This window comes from Notolepis coatsorum (assembly GCF_963971535.1).
Source record: "Notolepis coatsorum genome assembly, chromosome: 4".
In the NCBI taxonomy this organism is placed as follows: domain Eukaryota; kingdom Metazoa; phylum Chordata; class Actinopteri; order Aulopiformes; family Paralepididae; genus Notolepis; species Notolepis coatsorum.
This window is the reverse complement of record NC_140168.1, coordinates 70,477,218-70,500,192: the sequence shown is the minus strand read 5'-3', so window position 1 is coordinate 70,500,192 and position 22,975 is coordinate 70,477,218. Positions and strand designations below refer to the sequence as shown.

Below are 22,975 nucleotides of genomic sequence, written 5' to 3'. Positions count from 1 at the left end.
CTTGTCCAAAGTTCTCCTTTAATTTTTGTAGTGTTTGCATTTCCCCCTTCTCTATCATTTTGCATATCGCTGTTGCCCCCCCCCTCTCCCACCTCCTGAATCCATGGTCCAGCCTCCCTGGTTTGAATCTCTTCTCATGTGCTATCCATCTCAGAACCCCTGACTGCTTCTCTAATTTGTGTGTTTTTACTACTCTGTTCGATATGGTCAAGGTGCATTGCTCTTTTTCTTTGAACAGTTCCCTATCTCCCACCAGAGCTTGCACCTTGTATCCCTCCCCTTCTTTTTCAATGTCTTTCCATCTTGCCTCATATTTGTCGTTACACCAGCACGTCACTGCTCTCAGTTGCGCTGCATAATAATAATCTTGTAGGCTGGGTACTGCCATCCCTCCCTCTTCCTTTGGTAGTTGTAGTGTTTTATATCTGACCCGTGGTCTTCTCCCCGCCCATATGAACCTCGATATCAGTCTGTCCCACTCCCTGAATTGATTCTGTGGTATTTGTATCGGTAGTGATTGGAACAGGTACAGTAACCTTGCTAGTATGTTCATTTTAATGACCTCTATTCTTGAATTGAAGTCCAAGGGCATTACTGTCCATCTCTCCAAGTCTCTCTTGATGTTCTGATTTATCTGTGTATAGTTCGTCTCAAACAGTTTCCCCACCCCTCTCGTGATGTTCACCCCTAAGTATTTAATCTTGTCCATGTCCCATCTTATCCCGTACTGTTCCCTAATTTCCGTCGTTGGGGTATAGTTCCATGCTAAGGTCTGTGTCTTTGTCCCTGTCTGGTAGCCCTCTCTAATCTGATTCTATCCGTCAGGCTGCCATTCACCTTAACCCTCGCTGTCGGTTCTTGATATAGCGCCTTGATCATCTTCATTGCCCTCCCGTTCAGTCCGAACCTCATCAATGTTTTATATAAAAATGTCCAGCTCACACTGTCTAATGCTTTTTCTGCATCTAGGCTAATCAGTACCGCGCTACCACCTTGTTTTTGTATCTCCTCTACTATGTGTAATGTCTTTCTCACGTTGTCCTGTGTCTGTCTCCCTTTAATAAATCCAGTTTGATCTTCATCTATAATGTCTGGCATAAACGTCTCAAATCTCTTTGATATTATCGATGTATACATCTTGTAATCCACGTTGAGTATGGACACAGGTCTGAAACTACTACATAATTCTCTATCCTTCCCTTCCTTCGGTATCGTGGTGATTATGGCTTCCTTCCACGAGGGGGGCATTTTGCCCTCTTCCATCGTGTGTCTGAACGCCGCCCCTAACATGGGTGCTAATTCCGTTCTAAATGTCTTGTAGAATTCCGATGGGAATCCGTCGCTCCCCGGAGATTTGTTGTTTTTAGCTCTACTAATTGCCTCTTCCAGTTCTCGTTCCGTAATTATTTTATTTAATTCTTCATTCTGTTCTTTCCCCATCGATGGTAACTCTAGCTTCTCCAGATATGCTTCTATTTCCTCTTCTCCCGCTGCTTTTGGCTGTGTGTATAGTTTCTCATAGTATTCTCTAAATGTCCTTTCTATTTCAGCTGGGTCTCTCAATATTTCATTAGTCTTTGTAATTATTTTTTTTTTATATAATTTTTTCTGGAGGGGCGGGGCGTCCCGTTGGCGGGCCGCCCCGCCAAGGCAATGGTAGGGGAAACACTGACTGCAATTCAACACACATAGATCAGTCAGAAGAGGGCACCACGCACACAACATTCATTTTGGATCCGCCAAGATTTCTTTCTTTTCTTTTTGATCTACTTTTTTTCCTATTTTTCTGTATTTTTCTCCCATCCCAATTTAGTCGTTATGCCAATTCCCCCCTCCCCTTCCTGGTTGTTGCACACATTTGCCCCTTACTTGCCGGTCTAGGGAGCCCTCAAGTCTATCACATGCTTCCTCCGATACATAGGAGACAGCCAGCAGCCTCTTTTCACTTGACAGCGCAGACTCTCATTGGTGAAGTGTAACGCGTGGGAGGGTCACACTACCCTCACCAGTTCCTTCCCTTGCTGTGCAGGCGCCCTGACCGACCTGTAGGAGTCGCTGTTTACAACAACCAGGATACCACCCACCGGCTTCCCACCCGCTGACACTGCCAATTCTGTCAGTATGACGACCGGCCAAGCCGGAGGCACCGCTGACAGCCGGATTCGATACCAGTGTCTGCAGTGGTAGACAGACGCTTAGTCCGCTGTGCTACCCGGCCGCCCTTGCCAAGATTTTTTTCAATGATAAATTCATTAATCAAAAATGTTTTTGGGGAAAGCAATACGTTTATTCCGCACCTTTATAAAATTCATACTGGGCATACTCGTAAAATAAGACTCGCGATTTGGAGGTTCCTCTCCAATCGGCTGCCCCGTTACCAACAAGGTCTGCCCTACATTTTCAAAAGCCTAGTGAAAGCTTGTCTTAATTAATCATCATGAGTTATGCATGTCAATTTGATAGTATTTTTCATATTTGCGTGCACCTTTGGGGACCTAATTCAGAACGTGCTGTGTCTATTCTATCCGGCTCGCCTCGGGATCTAGGCATTCTGTCAATGCAAACACTTTGTCTGTCTGAATGCACACACTGTCTTGCTAGGTTCAGTGTGGACAACCCAAAGCCGGCAGATTGGGGGGGGGGGGGATTCGCGAAGTCTGTGTGTGAAAAGGGCTACTATTGACTACTAGGAGCTGCCCAGTATGACCACAGTCTGACAATGTTGGCCAATACATTCTCGCAGCATGTCAACAACAACATTCTTTTTGGACACACCAACCATTTTGGGTGGGAGAAAAGCAATACTTTTATTATGCACCTTTCTAAAAGCTTTGTGGATCATGTATTCTTTAAAAAGTAATTTATTTTACTCATACATAAAAAATACATTAACTCTTTGGACACCACGGACTTGAGCATCTTTTGTTCCTACCACGCCAACGCTCTAAGAGATAAGTGGCGGTGTTTGCAGGGCTATATCTATATTCTATATTATAGCTAGCTATGGATACAATACTATGGCCCATTTGACATCAACTATCTATCGTTCAATATGTGAAAAATAATTAATTTTTTCATCCATACATTCATGTGTTATACCGTGGTGAATATAAGTATAGTTTTAGAGTGATCCTGTCTAATCCCAGAAAACGACGATATGCAGCAATACGTGAATTTCACTAAAAGCATTGGCGTTTCTCACCTGGACACGCTACTATTTCCAAATCAAATGTATATAATAGGTATTATGTTTCATCATGAATGCATGAAAGGGGGGGGGGGTCGTTTTTTGATGCTTTGATCGTCATCAACTGCATACGTTGTGGAGTAACGTTACACACACGTTGCGATCGATGTGAAATCATGGTTGGATCAAAGCAGGATTGATGTCATATAGTCCTTACCTTCACTAGGAGGTACCCCAAAAAGAATATTCCAATTGTCTGATCGCGAGTCCCAGTATTGGTGTCCATCATGTCGCCAACATAATCCACCACAACAGATGCATCAGGGGCATTTGACGCTTCTCAATGCGATCGGGATAACCGCTCGACTCGCCTGACAAAAAAAAAACTGCGCCCGGAGGGATTTGAACGTAACACAGGTCAAGATATAAGGTTTCAAAGGGTGCTCGATATTGCCACCTGGGAGGATGCGGCCGGTATTGCACTTTGGCGATCTCAGGATGATTCCCATGTTAACCCCGAGGTCGGTGTGCCTGAAATGAATAGAAATATCGAACTATACCGACTATACTCCGGTCTGGCGCTGAACGGTTGGCGAGATAACCCGACTATCCTCGGGTCTGGCGCTGATTGAGTTAAAATGTTATATCACCTTTTATCTATGATTAACTAATAGGTTATTGATTGACAAATGTGTGTGTGTGTGTTTTCAGCTTCCGGCTGTATGTCAAGGCAGTAAAAGGAAGTTTCACTTCTCCATCTACGGCAAGCGGGATGCCAACAACGCCAAAGTCTCCAACGGGGTGAGTTTAACAGGTTTTTATCTCTAATATTTGTTTCCTTCAATTGACTTATCTCAAGGTCCACCATCTCTTAGCTTGACTGACGAAAGCGAAGCTTGTGATAGGAGGGTCAAGAAAAGAGGGCGGGCCTTGCCTTTTTCGATCTCACTTTTCAGAAGCACACCGTTCCAAAAATTATTATAGATATTTTCACTGCTACAAATCAAGAAGAAAATGAATGGATATAAGTATCATTATTTTGACGGCGGACACTATGGTTAAAAAAATGGTTATGTCAATTTAACAATTAGATACAGCGAAACTGCTCAAACAGACGAACCAGTCAGTACCACTCCTCATTCCGGGTTTGTTTTCTCCACGGACCAGAACCCCAGTAATATAGGAGAGACCCGTCCAGTTACAGAGAACTGGTGGTGTTTTGTAACTCGCAGGTATTGACGTAACAAGGGGTGTCTCATTTCCTAGGTTAAGATTTCAACCCCTTCCCCTTGTAGCTCCGTTCTGACGGGCCACTAGCTAATCGAGGGCACTCCAAAACTAGGAGTAGGATCAAGGGAAGGGAATTGGGCCTTTGATTAGTTTGGGGTCACTGGATAAATATATATATAAAAGAATATTCTGATATAATACATTTTCCTCCAGAGATCTAACATGCTTCTACCAGTACTCTGTTTGAGCTCAGTATCAGTCAGATATCAACACCAGCATATCAACTGTGTGTGTGTGTTTGTTTGTTTACAGATCTCAACCCAGTACCCAGTAGTTGACCATGAGTTTGATGCCGTGGTGGTGGGGGCTGGAGGGGCGGGCCTTAGGGCAGCCTTTGGCCTATCAGAGGCTGGCTTCAACACAGCCTGCATCACCAAGCTGTTCCCAACCAGATCTCACACTGTTGCTGCACAGGTAAAACACTGTAAAGCCCTATACAGTTAAATCACTGTAAAACAAAACACTGTAAAGCCCTGTACAGTTAAATCACTGTAGAAGCCTGTACAGTTAAATAACTGTAAAACACTGTATATATAAAACACTGTAAAACCCTGTACAGTTAAAACACTGTAAAAATATAACACTGTAAAACCCTATACAGTTAAATCACTGTAGAGCCCACTGTAAAACAAAACACTGAAACCCTGTACAGTTAAATCACTGTAAAACACTGTACCGTTAAAGCACTGTATGGTTTAATCACTGCAAAGCACTGTACAGTTAAATCGCTGTAAAGCACTGTACAGTTTAATCGCTGTGCAGTTAAAGAACTGCAAGTTAAATCACTGTAAAACAAAACACTACTGTTAAATCACTGTACAGTTAAATCACTATAAAACACTGTACAGTTAAAACACTACAGGTAAATCATGTTAAACACTTGACAGTTAAATCACTGTAAAGTACTGCACAGATAGACCACTGAGGCACTGACCAATCAAACCGATGTACAGTTAAATCACTATACAGCACGGCACAGTGCAGTTAAATCACTATACAGCACGGCACAGTGCAGTTAAATCACTGTAAATCATTATACATACACACTAGGGGTGTAACAATGCATCAAGCCAAGAACTTGCATTACAAAAAAGAAAGCAAACATTCTGTGGGTCTACAAAATCAGCCTCCCATTATTTTTATATGGAGCAGTTCCAGACTTAAGATATTGGAATTCTTGATTTGGGTGGTGTTCCCCTTTAACACTTTCAATGCCCAAAACGTGATAAGACGTTTTATCAGCCCAATGCCTGAATGCCCACGACGACAATTAGCGTTTTATTTTTTTATTAGCGATCTGAATTCATATTTCATCAACCGAGTCTCCCGTTGGTATGCAGCCCCTGTAGGAGCTCCGATGTGAAAAAACCGCCCCCCTATCGTCTCCCAGATGGTAATGCACCCTTTTGGAATGGACTCAATGAAAATGGATGAGAAAAGAAAAATCCGGAATCCACATTTTACTTCTCAGGCATGTAACCCGAGCCGATCGGATTCATTGTGGAGCCTCAAGGCGATCGCTTTGAGGAAATCAGAGAATCGATTTTTCAGATCGCCTATATAGCGTGCATACGTACACATATACTATCGATAATCTAGCGTTTATTTGAAAACTATTCATAAATAGGCTGAAAAATTACCGTTCTAGAATATTCCAGTAAAGGGCGATTATCATGGAATATTTATATTTTCCTTGAAAACGAGGGCTTTTCAAAATGCTATAAAACGAAAATGAACCGATAAAAAAACAATCCGCTTCGACAATGTTGACTGGAAAACGAGTCATTGATAAGCGACGGACAGATTAGACGCATAGCCATAATTTAAAACATAGATTAGGCGTTATTAACGCTAACATTGAAGTGGATGGTGGGCATTCAAGCGGTAAATCAAGATTAAGCTTGGGCTCTGAAATTGTTAATATTCATTACAACATTGTCAGACAGTTACTATAGCGATTGTTCTTTTGGTTTCTCTTTTAAAATAGTAAAATATTTTCCACTGTGTGATTTAGTATTTTGGGTGTATTGGTAGTTGTACTAAAAAGTTACTTCCTGCTTTTAGGGCGGGATCAACGCAGCTCTGGGTAACATGGAGGGTGACGATTGGAGGTGGCATTTCTATGACACAGTGAAGGGATCCGATTGGCTGGGAGATCAGGACGCCATCCACTACATGACAGAGCAGGCCCCTGCAGCCGTGGTGGAGGTGAGGGAGAACATGTGCACACACACACACACACACACACACACACACACATACATACATACATCAGCGTTTCCGTTAGAACATATTCGTGCCGGTCTGAGTGTCCTGCAAGATTTCTATCCCCGGACATATTCCTGAAATTCCGGTCAGAGTTTTAAACAGCAGTCTGTTATAATCAAATTTTTATGAGCTAACGAATTCCGTTATATTGGACATTTGTATTAATTACATCAAGCGAAGAATGAGAAATTGATTTGCAGAATCAAATTACTATCTCTCGCCTCCCAAGTTAGTGCGATACGCTACCAGCATAAAGCTCCCGCCCCGCAGGCTTGCGCTGCAGCAGCTGTCGCACGCACCCCCAAATGAATCTCGAGTCGACATCGCTTCACCTCGTTGTATCAGACACGTCACGCATATCATAATGTTCAACTTCACACACAGCAAACTGTAGTTGATCATCACATTGCCTCGTTTGCATGCAGAGAGCGAGAGGACGAGCCACATGCTCGTAATGCGTTTGTTGATTTCATTATAGCCTACATTTAGTTATAATCAATTATATGCATTACTATGTGACACGGCAGTCAACCAACAGTTGCATTATGATAAAAAAAATGTCAACACTTACTCACCCCGTCTCGTTCTGCCTATCCGTTTTGTACCTGCGACTAGATCCCCATTGCATTGGAACAGGTGGACTTCTGCGAGGCTCGCAACGGTAGCAGCAGACTGGGGATGCTCTTTGTGGTTCAATCAATAAAGTGTACTTTGTGTACGTTCAATCAATGTTATCTCTCGTACATCATAGACGCTAGACTACTAGACTATAATGTCGTACCTCAGCCAGGAGAATTTAACTTTCCACTCGGGCCGCCGCCTGAACGCTCGACATTTGTTTATTTTCCGCGGGAGCATCGGCGGTGTCTGTGACTTCAGAAGACTCATCTTCGTTGTCAATGTCATTATTATTAGACCTGCTTGTGCTTGGTTTCATGAAATATTTGTTAAGTTTAGCTTGTTTGGCCATCTCTCTCTCTCGCTCGTATAGCTGTTTGTCGTTATTATGGTGGCCAGACAGGCTCAAAAAAAGAAAAAAAAAGATTCACATCCGAGCGGCGCCATCCGCGCTTTATTAGAGCGAAGCACAATGAAACAAATGTAATGATTGTTTCGTTCATCGCATAGGCTATTTAATTTTAGCCTATTTTAATACAATTCAAATAATAAAATTGTGCTTAGAGGAATTATTTCCACCGGACATTATGACCGGAGATATTTAAATATTCGGACTTCAACATATTTTGCCAGTCAAATACCGGTAATTACCGGCTAACGGAAACGCTGACATACATACATACATACATGCATGCATGCATGCATGCATACATACACACACACACACACACACACACACACACACACACACACACACACACACACCCCACCCCCCATCAGCAACAACCACAGTTTATTTGGAAAGACTAACTGTGTATTTTCAAGATGGAGAGCAGGTCAATACAGGGCGCCTGTACGTTAATGCCAAGCAAGCAGTGCAAAAATGCTTCCGCATTCGTCACCGCACGCTAGTGCGGTAAAGCGCCCTTCTTTTCAGACAAATGCTACCGTGCGTGCACCGGCGGCGGCGTGCTCGCTCAGGTGCGTGCGTGCGCCGGCGTGCTCGCGCGAGGTGCCCGCGCATGCGACACGAGCGGAGCTCAATATATATAAGTCACCGCCCCTAAATTCAGTATCTAGCAATAGCTCAATTGGCAAGGACACATGGCTGTGGATCCTATGGCTTGTTTGCTGGCGAGTTCGAATCCCATCGAAAATATTTTTTAACGTGATTTTTTTTTAACGTGTATTCTTTCGCCGATTAAGGTTAGGCATTGTTTCGGAGTTGGTTAAGGTTAGAACGGTTAAGTTTAGGCGCTGTTAAGGAGCTGGTTAAGGTTAGAGTTTGTCAAAGAGAATGGCAATATAATTTCTATGGTTAAGGTTAGGCATGGTTTCGGAGTTGGTTAAGGTTAGAACGGTTAAGTTTAGGCGTTGTTAAGGAGCTGGTTAAGGTTAGAGTTTGTCAAAGAGAATGGCAATAGACAGCCTATTTCCGCGCGACCTGGGCGCTGGGCGGCGGAAAATGAAAGGCGCATTACTGCATGCCACTACGGTAAGTTTTTGCACTGCTTGCTTGGCATAAAGCTACACGCATACAGGGCAAACATGCACCAGCAATGACCACTTATCACCAATAGATGTCACCAAAACAAACACAAATTTGGATCTTACAGATTGATTGATTGAAAATTTTATTAACAGATTGCAGAATGGGTACAATACAGTACGGCTCAATACACACAATTGTTAAGGGGATGCAGACCAGAGAAAGACTTTCGTCTTGTTTACATCAGGGTCCCCCATTTTCTTTTTTTGATCCACTTTATCTTCTGTTTTTTTTCCTCAGATTTTCTCCCATCCCAATTTAGTCGTTATGCCAATTCCCCCCCCCCTTCTTGGTCGTTGCTCGCATGTGCCCCCCACTGGTCGGTCTAGGGAGTCCTGAAGTCTATCAGATGCTTCCTCCGTCACATAGGAGACAGCCAGCAACCTCTTTTCACCTGCCAGCGCGGACTCTCATTGGTGAAGTGTAACGTGTGGGAGGTCACACTACCTTCACCATATCCCTTCTTTGCTGTGCAGGCGCCCTGACCAACCTGTAGGAGTCGCTGTTTACAACGACCAGAATACCACCCCACCAGCTTCCCTCCCGCTGACTCTGCCAATTGAGCCAGTGTGACGGCCGGCCAAGCCGGAGGCAACGCTGACAGCCGGATTCAATACCGGTGTCTCTTGCGTTGGTGACAAGCGCTTAGACCACTGCGCCACCCAGCCGCCCCCAGGGTTTTCAATTCATCATAACATTTATGACATACAAAATATACAAATATACAGTACTGTTTATTTACAGACAGAGTTTCTAAAAGAGAATATATACATTTGAGGGGGAGGGAACTGTACATTGGGGGGGGGGGGGGGGTTGGACATTTACCAGGGCCAGTTTCGAATTGCGGCCTCCTGTAGGTGCTCTTTTAGATGATGCTCCATTTAATTGGGCATGTGTCAACCACTTTTAACGGCAAATTTGGCAAAACATGTTAGCCGACAGATTTACAGTCAGTCATAAGAGAGTGCCACTGTAAAAACTCTCATTACTAGACGCCTGAGGTGAGAAAATATGAACAAGTCAGGGTTCTAATATTTGGAGGGATTTCTATGTTTCTTTTCCGTCTCCGGTTGAACTGAAAGCTGCTAATGTGATTTCTGTTTTGAACCGGATTTCCGGTTTTTCTGACCTAAAATCACGATAAAAAAATATTCATAAAAAAATATATTAAAGGGGAACTATTTTACTATTTCTTTCACTATTTGGGCACTTTTACACAATTCCTGTGAGTCTATGGAACACCTCTGTAATATATATATATTTTTTTATTCATTGTTTTGTATTTCTAATCAAGTCCTCAAAAACATCATTTTTCTACCTCAGGATCTTAAGCCGTTTTGAGCCTGGGCTCCAACCACAATGGTTGCACCTGGTTCGCCTGAACATTAACATGCAGCGGTGTCTTTCTGACATCACATATCGCGCACATTTTCAAATGACTCAGTTCAGTGAGGGTGAATATTGTGAGAGGAGAATTGGAAGAATGCGCCAATATGAGAATTTTGAGACATAGATCATATTAATATAAATTCACATAGCTAGGAAACAATGCTAAACACTCAAAAAGGCCATTTATAAGATAGTTCCCCTTTAAATTCTTTTTTTTTATTGAGCTTTATGTATGTTTTGATTATTTTTCCACTTGGTCTAAGCGAAACGCGAAAGCAACATTTATCAGACCTGCTATTCTTGCCTAACAGATTTTCATTGGCTGTCGATAATGTTAGCAGTTTTGTTGAGTGGCGCGAGATGCTGTAAAGACGTCAACACACTAGGAAACACACTAACACTGGATTGCTTTTGTAAAACTGACCAACCAGGGAAGGTTACTTGCAAGCAGTGTAGCAGTCTGCCACTCAACACTACTCAAGGGAGAGCAAGCATTGTCCAGTTAATGTGAAGCTCTGTAGAAACATCAAAACTCTCAAGTATGAGGTACAGAAGCCAACCTAGACATAACCAAGAAGCTGAGATGGAGAAATGTCACCACCTTCATTGTCAAAATCCACCTGAGAGCAAGAGAGTCCATTAGTCCAACTGCAGCCCTTCACAGTAGGCAAGACTTCCAGAGAAGGCATTACAGGTGTTGCACAATCTGATTTGATTTGATTTGATTAGACATTTTTAAAGATACAAGATTCCAGAAAAACGTCAAGGATGCTACACAAAAAAGTCAAGACTTATTTCCATTGTGGTCTTTGGTCTCAGACAGACAAGCAATACAAAACATGACCATAGATAACAATTTGACAAAATACATAGACATGAACATTTTAAAAGCAGTACAAACGTAGCCACAGGCAACAATGTATCTGACACCATTTTCATGCATTTTAAAATCTAGTTTTTGACATTGTCAAGGAGCCAAGATTTTACTTTTTTCTTAAAATTGTGCCAGCTACTGATGCATTTTAGCTGTGAAGGTAGCAAATTCCAATTTGTGGCTCCCCAGAATTTAAAAGAACATTTGCCCATATTCGTTTTGAACCTTGGAATATGCAGGTCAGCAATGCTGGCTCTGGTGTTATGGGTATGCATGTCCCTGTTCCACTGAAAATAATTTGTAAGATAAGAGGGGGCCCTATTATTATAAATGTTGTGAACTATGTTGAGCTGAAGTTGAACGGACCTGGCTTCCAGAGGGAGCCAGCCCAGCAACTGGAAGTGTTGTTTGCCAACTGGTTGCAAAGAAGAAAAGATAAGGTCCTAACGTTAGTGTTGGAGCCAGGATGACTTGGGAGGGGTCAAGATGACCCCATTAAAATCTTTTAGGGGGACACTGAGATACTTGATTCATTTTCTTTGTCCCTTTCCTCTCCCACCTTCCTCTTCCCTGTGAACAGTTAAATCTATATACAAATAAAATGTGTTCATTCATTCAAATGGAGTGTTTATATATAAAAAAAAAAAAAAAAGATAGTTTAGAAAATGTTCAGGTTTTTTTCTTAAGGCGCAATCACATCCCTGTGTTAGGCACAGCTAACTGTAAAGGAAGGACTCTCTAGCTGTGTCTCAATTCAGGAGCCATATCTTTCAAAGGATGCTGTCTACAGTTGTCGCTTGTGGACAGTGAAGGTTGAACCGAGCATTGTTATAGGGAGACGGCCTTGTCTACAGAGGTTGACACATGCCAAATTAAATGGAGGAATCCTCTTGGTGCCAAAATTGGCACAGATTTGGGAAGCACTCGTGTCACGACACACAATATGCCCATATTTGGACCAAGTGAGGCTCAAAATGGCCAATAGCATAATCTGAATCAGACGGAAAAATCAATGATTTTATCCAGATTAGTTGATTATTGTCACTTCCACTAAGTTTATTAATCTAGCTACTGACTGGGGAGACCGATAAATTACAGATAAAGGAAAATAGCAGGATGATCGGTTACGATCGTTAAACCTCACATTGAACGGGCAGTCCCAGTTAAACTGGGCATCAACCCCAGTCCTGTCGCAGCTTCTCAATCTCCCAAAACGTTGGTTATAGCAATTTTACAAACAGGCGTTATTTGGACAAACTGACCACATATTGGGAACCTAATTGGTTACTTTCTCACCTGGAAAAAATATTAAAATATTAATTGGACCGTTCATCTGATTGGGCACTGCACTAGTCATATGAAAGCCAAGGATAAAATAACTATGTAGTTTAACACTTTAGTACTTGTGTTAATCAATATAAATACACTATATATAAAGGGAATTAACACTTTGATACTTTGTGTGTGTGTCCTGCTCAGCTGGAGAACTTTGGCATGCCGTTCAGCCGTACGGACGATGGGAAGATCTACCAGCGGGCATTTGGAGGTCAGAGTCTGAAGTTTGGGAAGGGAGGTCAGGCCCATCGCTGTTGCTGTGTGGCCGACAGGACAGGACACTCTCTGTTACACACACTGTATGGACGGGTTAGTACACACACACACACACACACACACACACACACACACACACACACACACACACACCCACACCCACACCCACACCCACACCCACACCCACACCCACACCACACCACACCACACACACACACACACACACACACACACACACTCTCTCTCTCTGTATGGACGGGTTAGTACACACACACACATATACTGTATGGACACACACTAGGGTTGAGTACCGTTCACATTTGAACCAATACCGGTACCCACTGGTACCTTTTTCTGTACTTTACTCTCTAAAAATGTAATCTACCTACCTCGGTTGTAAAAGAAATTGTCCAAACTTCAAATTATTTATTATCATTATTATTTATTTAGAACAATTTGTTAATATATATATATATATATATATATATATATATATATATATATATACAGTATACACACATCTTTAAATCTTTTTTTTTTCATTTTTCTTTTTTTACAAAATAAGTATAAAACTATTAAACAAACCACTCTAGCAGCAATGAACTATTCTGTGGAACTAAAGGGTACACATCTATAATATATATTTAAATAAATAAAGGTATTGTATTTGACAAAATAACGAGTATAAAACTATTAAACAAACCACGCAAGACAATATAAATAACTACAATCAGAATCCGTAACCAGTAACCACACTTGCAACCGTTTTCGGCTTGCCATTGCCCCGACTGCTTTGTTGTTGTTTAATCAAGTCAAATCCTAGGTAAGCTGTATTGTGCGGCACACTTCATAGGTTTCGTTTTGTGCATTACCTAAATGTGGCACCGGTGGATCTCACGTGATTCGGTCGATACCCTTAAAAGTACCGTAATCGGTACCCATCCCTAACATACACACACACACATACACTGTATGAGCGGGTTAGTAGTACACACACATACTCTGTATGGACGGGTTCGTAATACATGCACTCACACACATTTGAATACTTTATTTGGTTCCACAAATTATATTACATAAACAGGGAATCAAATATATCGGAGCCAAGCAGCACTGAACACTTACAGTACACATAGCACCTCCTTCTCCACGTGGCTACGCTGCCAATAATAGCTGAGACAGAGCAATATTTGGCAATTTGTTTGGCTTTTCTCTTTGACATTGCAGCAATTCTAAGACCACTCATGGTGCATTTATAAATGTTATATACATGGCCAAGACTTCCGAATATGAGTATACTATATCTACACTGGTACCCAAAGCTGGTTATCACATCGAGCAATGGTTGGTATTTTATATACTTGTCCTGGAAAGCCTTGTCCATGTACAGGTCAAAGGCACAGCCTACTTCTAAGATTAGCACCTCCTTGTGGCTGGTGTCAACAAAAACAACATCAGGTAAAACCAAACCATTCTGGTAGCACTCTAGTATGCTTGTACATTGCTGCACTAGATGGTAAGATGTTTTGTACCGCATCGGACACAATGTCCACAATACGATCATGACCAGCTATGTACAGGTGTTTGTATGCATTACATCCATTTGTTATGTGTGCAATGGATTCTCTAGGTGTTGTTGTGAATCCTGATGGTTTAAACAGAATGGACTGTGAATGTCAGTAAAAGTGCATATAATCAAGGTGCGTGATGCACAGACACACAGAAATAGCACTTCCACAACCTGACTAATAACACACCAAAATAAAATAGGATAATATACAAATCTAGCCTTTGGAGTTATTCAGGCTGCGCACAGCACTGGGGAAGAAACTCTTAGTAAACCGAGAGGTAGAGCATGTGATAGAGCGGTAGTGTCTGCCCAACGGGAGGGGGACAAAGAGGCCTGCGGCTGGGTGACCATTGATGATGCCAGAGGCACAGGAAAGCAGCCTGGCACCATAGATCTCTTCTAGAGCTGGCAGGCTAACCCTGATTGTTTTGCGTGCGAGATGCACAATTCTGTTCAGAGATTTCTTCTCCTGGTCTGTAATGTTACCAAACCATATAGTACAGGTGGAAGTAAGAACACTCTCAATCACACAGCGATAGAAGTTGTGTAGAATCACCCTGTTATTAGTGAAGTCTTTCAGTTTCCTAAGAAAGTAAAGACATTGCTGGGACTTTTTAACAATGGTTCTGGTATTGGAGTGCCAGCTCAGGTCATTTGAAATAGTGACCCCAAGAAATGTATAACTGCTCACCATCTCCACCTCTGAGCCATTTATGGTAATGTGGAAATGGAATACCTTGCTACGTCTCAAATCGATTACTAGCTCCTTTTTGGAAGCATTCAGGGTGAGGTTATTGGTCTCACTCCACCTAACTAGGTTCTAGTGTTGTCAAAAATATCGAAGTATCGATACATATCGATACTGAATATTTAAAACGGCTTCGATACTCATTTCCAAGTACCGATACTTTCTGCAGTATCGGTACCAGCTGGCTTGCTCCCGCAAGTTGTTGACAGACAGACGCGCTGCCAGAGCCTTGCCCTTCCGCCTCCTCCTCGCTCAGAGCAACAGACACAAGCTGCTGCAGCCTCCTCCCCCTCACAGCCGGGCAGCGCAGCCCTGTCTTCAGTTTGTAAACAACGCTATTATTAGCTAACGTTAGCTGTCGTTCCTCCGTTAGCTTAATGCTAGCTAACTGGCCACCTATTACTTCATGGAAACGGAGTAACGTCAAGCCGAGCCCACTACACCAGTACACGCATGAACTCGACACAACTACCCCGTTTTCAACGTTAGGTCGAGCGGAGCCGGAGCCCATCCTACACTAGTACACGCATGAACTCGACACAACTACCCCGTTTCCAACGTTAGCTCTCTCTCTCTCTCTCTCTCTCTCTCTCTCACTCACTCACTCACTCACTCACTCACTCACTCACTCACTCACTCACTCACTCACTCACTCACTCACTCACTCACTCACTCACTCACTCACTCACTCACTCACTCGCACACACGCATATAACTAGAAAGGTGCGCTCAGTAGACCTAAAATCTCCAGCAGCCACTCTCTCTCTCTGATCTAAAGATAAACAAAGGGTTTTAAAAGTGTATTTATCTTCTCGTATAGTACCAGAGAGAAGCTGAGGAGAATCAACCAGCAACAAAAGCAAAATTTGTTAAAAAAAAAAAAATTATTATAATAAAAAAAAAAATTATTATAATCTTTTTTTTGGTATCGAAAGTATCGATACTTTTCAAGGTATCGTATCGAAGTCGAAATTCCAGTATCGTGACAACACTACTAGGTTCTGCACCTCTGATCTGTAAAATGACTCGTCATTTGAGTTTATATGCCCAATGACAGCGTACTTTACTATCAGATTGTTATCATAGGAAGCAGTACACTCATGAGTGCAGAGAGAGAACAGTAAAGGGCTGAGAATCCAGCCTTGTGGCGAACAATCAGACATTGTTTCCAATCCTGACTCGTTGAGGTCTCAAAATTAAAAAGCTAAGAATCCATTCACAGACAGCATCACATAGACCCAGACACTGAAGTTTGTGGATCAGATTAGATGGAATAAGCGTATTAAAAGCAGAGCTATAATCGATAAAAAGCATTCTAACATAGGAGTTTTTCTTATCTAAGTGTTCATACACAGGATTAAGAACTAAGGAAATAGCATCATCTACTGATCTATTTTTCTTGTAGGCGAACTGCCGGGTATCAAGACAGGTAGGAATCTGACCATTTATATAATTCAGCACTAGCCGCTCTAAACATTTAATTAAAACTGAGGTTAGAGCAATAGGTCTGTAATCATTAAGACAAGTCACAGGTGATTTCTTAGGAACCGGAATGATAGTAGATTCCTTGAAGCTCCTTGGAACAAGGCGGCGCTCCAGTGACATATTGAAAAGGTCTGTGAGCACAGGGGCAAGCTGCTCAGAGCAGAGTCTGACGGCCCTGCGAGGAATGACGTCCGGGCCAGTGGCTTTCCTACCCTTAGTACTGGACAGGACCTTGCGCACCTCATGTTCTGTGACAGTCAGCCCAGACAAGTCACTGGAGTTGGAAGGAATAAAAACAGGACGCTCTGTGTTACCTTCATCAAATCTGGAGTCAAAGTTATTCAGTCTACCGGGGAGCGAGTGATCACCTCCAGCGGAGGCGAGGCCCCTGGGCTTGTAGGAAGTGATAGTGTTCAGTCCCTGCCACATCCGACGGGGGTCACTGCCAGTAAAATGTCCTTCAATCCGTTCTCCATAGGAGCGCTTGGCGGCTCTTATTGACCGCTCCAGCGAGTATCTAGCCAGTTTATAACTGGTTGCATCCCCAGATTTAAAAGCAGTAGCTCGTTCAGTAAGTTTGAGTCTAACATCAGAGTTAAGCCATGGTTTTTGGTTTGAGTATTGCTTAACCACCTTGCGGGGAATGCACAAGTCAATACAAAAGTTGATATATCCAATGACAGCGTGCAGATGTGGTGGAGCCCCGAATATACTCAAACTGACACGTACATGCACGCGGCTCTGTTTATAGTAAATTTTTGTTGTCTGTAAGCGTCTGCGTCGAGTGCTTATGTTATGATTGTTGTAATTGCTCCCGATGAGCAGGTTGGCACCTTGCATGATTGCCTCTGCCATCGGTGCTGCAGCCGCGTGCATGTACGTGTCAGTTTGTGAGTATATTCGGGGCTTAAGGGCTATAAAGAGGCAATCAATCCTATACATTTCGTCCTGTACAGCCAGAATCTACGGACAGATTTTGTTGATTGAGGTTTCGTTGGAACAGCAGAAAATAGCTATTCGAAACAGTATATAGTTTGTTTGAGAAATATAAAGCCACATACCGAGAGATAGCCTTCGGTTGCCGTGATTTAGAAATAAAAGATATAGAAATAAGGCTAAGCACTAAAGGTAATTTCAAATGCTTGGTTCTGAGATTATCAATACAGTAAACATTTATTTCTGATAGGCATGCTGATCACCAGTAATGCAACATTATTATTATGAAGTTATTATTATTAAATGAAATGCTTCAGTTTAATTAAATATAAATTTGTATGTTGATAATAATAATAATAATAATAATATTTACATTTATATATTTATATTTAACGCATATATATATCCCTGTTATATATATATAGGGCAAATATAACTGAGGGCATATATACCCTCATCTTGCACTGACCTTTTTACACTGCCAGGCATCAGGGCAAGTATACTTACCCAGATGCTTGATTTACTGTAATCGTTCCTGCCACACATCAGATTGAAAAAAAGCTCAGAGCCACACACTAACGAAATAAATAGTTACTGTATGAATTTTCACCTCAAAGAACGTATTTGAAATAAGTGGTCTGCGTTTTTAGCTTATCTTTTACAGCGTTTTTTTGCGTCTCGAGCAATAATAGTTATTAGGGGCTCCATTTTTCGTGGAAGAAAAATACACCAGTCTATAGAAATAAATGCATTCGAAAAGTTTATTTAGGAACCAATTATTTTAACATAAAATTTTCTTAGCTTTTTTTGCGGTTACCGCGGCGGTTTGAATGGCTTCGCAAATTTGTGCGGTAAGGAAAAAAATCAATACCGTGGCAGCCCTAACACACTCACGCTCGCCTGCCGTGTGCCTCATTCCGGGCTTATTTGTCACTTCCTGGTATCTGCCAACAGCACTGTCATGAGTGCAGACTGCTCCTCGAGCCACACATATTGGGTGTGTCTGTGCTGGTATCTCATCCGCACAAATGTCGTTAGTGGATAGCTCGCAAAGACGTAACAGAATCCGCGTGAAAACCCTGTGCAGGTGATTGATTGAAAATTGAAATTTGTATTAACAGATTGCAGAATGGGTACAATACAGTACGGCGCAATACACACAATTGTTAAGGGGATGCAGACCAGAGAAAGACTTTTGTCTTGTTTACATCAGGGTCCCCCATTTTCAATTCATAATGAATTGTAAGTAAGGGTGCAATTAGCACCGGCGCAATCCATTCTTTGTGGATCCCGCCCTGAGTGTGAGACTGAGTGGTCAGCAAACTCTAAACAGGCTAGCTTTCCCTGTAATCTGAGTCCACACCAGTGCTGCCTGATCTCAGACTGCTTCATGCTAAGCAGAACCCTCCTTTCAGAGTCTCTGTGCAGTCCGTCAGTCTCTTCCTGCGGTGTTGTGATGTTGGCCTTCACAACCACACAGGGGTCTGTGATCAGTTCATCAGAGACAGGGACTTCAGTCTGTGTGTTGAGTCTTGTCCATTTCAGCTGAACTCCAGCCTGGTTGCAGAGGTCATTGAGATCTGACCAGTCAGACCCCGAAGCCCTTGGCCTGAGAGTCCAGTTTCCCAGAGTCTTGCCTCCTGAAGCTGAGGAAGTTATTCTGGTCTGTGCTGGCCAGCAGGAGAGAGGCCCTGGCCTATTCTGAGGGTGACAAGATACAAGATACTTTAATGCCACACAACTATGGTTGATGGTAATTGTTTGCGGTACAGCATGTTAGTTGAGCACTGGGACATCAACATGGAACATCGAATGCCCCCCTCCCACCTCCCAATCCCCACAATAAATACATAAATACATACAGGACAGTCGCATATAACAAGTGTCAGTTCAACTCAGTTCATGTTCACTTCAGTTCGGACGCTTGCCCGTCTGTGCAAGGGGGAGTGGGCCAGGGTGTTAAGTGTTCGGACTGCTGTGGGGAAAAAACTGTTTGTGAAGCGTGTGTGTCTGGTTAAAATTGACCTGTAGCGACCTGAGGGCATGCGCTGGAATATGTGGTGTGCTGGGTGGGAGGGATCGTTGACTATTTTACCAGAGCGGGTGTGTGTGAGGAGTAGATGGAGTCCAGAGAGGGGAGGGGGCAGCCAATTATTTTGGAGGCTGTCTTGGTGATTTGTTGGAGTTTGTGTTTGGTGTGACAATAATGACATCATCATTATTAAGCATGTGGAGCAGGTGGGCTAGCCTGGTGGCTATGTACGTCCACTCGACATTGGGGACTCCCAGCCCTCCCTCTCCACATGGGAGAAAGATCATGCTCTCGTGTGGAGTGTGTTGAGGCCCACCCACTTCCTGACCAGCTAGGCAGTAGGGCTGGGCGATATAACGATAACGATAAATATCGCGATATATTTTAATAATCGATATCGAATATCGAAATAAAAAAAAATCGAAAAATCGTTTTTTTTTTTTTTTTACCTGCAACAGGGCAGTTTTAAAACCAGAGACAGTGGACAGACTTGTCTTTCTTGCCTGCAACTTAAAGTAATGGCTTTGCTTGTCCAAATGACAATACTGACCAAATTCAGATTTCTTTTTCTCTTGTCCATTTATTTTGTTTGCTTTCTAATTTAAAATACATTTTGAAACCGTCTGTACACAGTAGGCTATGTGTGCTAGCAGAACTAGACTCCAGTCACGAGTCACAGTGCACATATGCGGTGGTTTGTCCACCAAAAAAGCGCCAAAAGATCGAAAATAAACTAGCAGAGCCAGAACTGTTCAACTCCTCTGGAGCCACAGCCAGCAGAGAAGCCGGTTTACTTTAGCTTTTAAACCAGCTGCAGCCTGAGAACTGGAGTGTGAGGGGATGTAACACTAAAGATGGCGGCAATGACAAAGAATTGGTGCAAAATAAACATACATCTGTTGTTAAAAAAAAAAAAAAAAAATTATACTTATAACAATTCGATAATTATCGATATCGAGAAATAAAATAAAATTATCATATCGTTATCGCGATATGATTTTTTTCCATATCGCCCAGCCCTACTAGGCAGTTTTGTTTGTCATTTCTCGCAGTGCCTTGAGAGGGATGTGTACATTGGCAAAGAGATGTTGAATTTTAACCAGAGCCACCTCTCTCACAGCCTGAAACTTCATGAGGACGGGAGGGGGGACAAGTCAATCAGGTGGAGAGGATGGAGAAACTCTGTAGTGAGCTCCTCTACCTGCTCCCCCCACTCACCAGCGATGTTAAACCTCTGACCAAGGTATGGGTAGGTCTCATTACAGGAATACACCGTGATGGGTTGGCCCATTACAAGAAAGGAGGGGGGCTTGTCATTTTTGGCCTTATACCAGCGGTTGCCTCCACTGCGCTGCTCATGGAGTACGGCACACTTGGCTTGCTTCACCTCCAGCCCTGACCATTGGAGGAACTCATCAGTATGTGCCAGCATGTTAATGAATCCTCCTGTCGTGATGACACCTGCACGTCGTCTGCGTATCCCTGACAGGATTTGGGGATCGGACATGCAGAGGAGCGCACTGGTAAATCCACTTCATCCATTGGTTGAGTGCTAGGATGAAGTTCACGGCACTCCAGGGACAGACCGTTTTTATTCCCACCTTCAGTGCAATCTGCTCTGTGAGCTGCTGCCCACAGATAACTTGGAGAAATGAACCTTGGTGGTACACGCTGGATACAATATTCAAGGCTGAGGCAGGTGTATTTCCTCTAATGCTTTTAGCATCACCTCATGGGAGAGTGTACCAAACGCGTCTCTAAAGTCCAATCTGGAATCTGGAGGAATCATGTTTGAAATCATCTATTCTGGTTTTTAAGCAAAACACATGTTTGTTCATTCCCTATCTGTTGATATAAGCTTTCTGATGGGGGGGGGGGAGAGAATCCCTGTGTCCACCAGCCAGGGTAAGATGCGGGTGAGTAGGCACTTCATAAAGACTTTATATATAGTGGGCAATAGTGAAATGTCACGCCAAGTGGAAGGATCATCTGGGACATTTTCCTTTTTTGGTATCCTGTGGATGAGGGCCCCTTTCCATGAGTCAGGCACCTTCTTATTGATCAGGCAGGCATTGAAGATATGTGCGAGTGCCTGTTGACGTGGGCCTGGTAGCTCTCAGCGTCTCATAGATGACCCCATCAGATCCGCTAGCCTTGTTATTGGGATGAGAAGCCAGAAAATCATGGGTAATCTGGGAAATAGCCTGGCTTTATTTTGTCAATGAAATTGTACCAAGGGGGCGTGGCCAGGGGAGTGGCAGTGCTTGGTACAGTTTGACATTTGGCTTTATAGTAGTCCTTGACTACATTAACTGTATCACTAACAGTGGGCAGGGTTTCGGGAAAACAGCTGTTATTCAAAATTATATCGATTGCCTTTGATTTGCGGTGTTGCCAGAGATATGCCAGCTTGTTCCTCGAAACTTTCCTTTGCTGCCGATGTATCTCTGTCCCGGAGGCCCGCAACACTGGTTGTATTCTCTCATGGATGAAGCAAAGCTGCGTTTCTATCCAAGGTGTCAGCGAGTCAAGTGTAAGGTCCACTGGGAAATTGGCAGAGAGAGGGAATTTCGCGACATATTTCAGAAGCGTTTCGTTGCGTAGTGGAGAATATTCCATTATTGAAAAAAGTGCTGATCAGAATTGACACCACCCACTTCTCTGTGCCTCCGGGAGTAACAGCAAAGTTGGATCTTACTTGGAGCAGTTTTGTGTCCAATGTCCCCCTGTACGCTCTTTCATGTAGCCCTGATGATCCTGTGACCTAACCCAACAGAACACCTGTCTGGTTAACCCTGATGTTCCAACAGCAAAATAGCCTGAGATCATAATGTGTTCTCAATGAGAGGATGAGGGGGGTGAGAGAGCTACAGGTAAAGTATAGCTTCTCACTCTATCTGTGTGTGTGTGTCTGTCTCTCTCTCTCTCTGTCTCTCACTCTCTCTCTCTCTCTCTCTCTCTTTCTCTTTCTCTTTCTCTTTCTCTTTCTCTTTCTCTTTCTCTCTCTCTCTCTCTCTCTCTCTCTAGTCTCTGCGGTATGACACTAGTTATTTTGTGGAGTACTTTGCTCTGGACCTGTTGATGGAGGATGGAGAGTGTAAAGGAGTGATAGCTCTCTGTATGGAGGACGGCTCCATCCACCGCTTCAGAGCCAAGAATACAGTCATCGCTACAGGGTGGGTCACACACACGCACGCACCCCTTATTCCTAAACTAAACAAGTATTACTTGATTGTCGGCGTACAACCTAATTTACACAAAATACTAATGCATACCATATACAAAGAAACAAAAAATCCACAGATTAAACTAGAAAATAATTCATAATAAACAAGAAAAGAAAAGATCTCACTATTCAGATTCACATTTGAATTTCATACTGACTAAATATATATTTTTTTATAATTATTTTTGAATTGACAAACACTATTACATCCCTTAAGCTCGATATGGAGAGAATTCCACAACTTTACACCAA

The 22,975-nt window shown here is 42.8% G+C and overlaps 1 protein-coding gene across 1 annotated transcript in view; it reads left to right on the top strand.

Moving 5' to 3' along the window:
• The window catches only part of LOC311227852 (succinate dehydrogenase [ubiquinone] flavoprotein subunit, mitochondrial), a 55,817-nt gene that overhangs the window by 3,348 nt on the left and 29,494 nt on the right, over positions 1–22,975 (top strand). Inside the window, exons 2-6 of the mRNA XM_084313694.1 lie at positions 3,899–3,988; positions 4,730–4,891; positions 6,542–6,685; positions 12,655–12,819; positions 22,525–22,673. Of these exons, the coding sequence (XP_084169820.1) occupies positions 3,899–3,988; positions 4,730–4,891; positions 6,542–6,685; positions 12,655–12,819; positions 22,525–22,673 (710 nt within the window). The remainder of the gene's footprint in view (positions 1–3,898; positions 3,989–4,729; positions 4,892–6,541; positions 6,686–12,654; positions 12,820–22,524; positions 22,674–22,975) is intronic.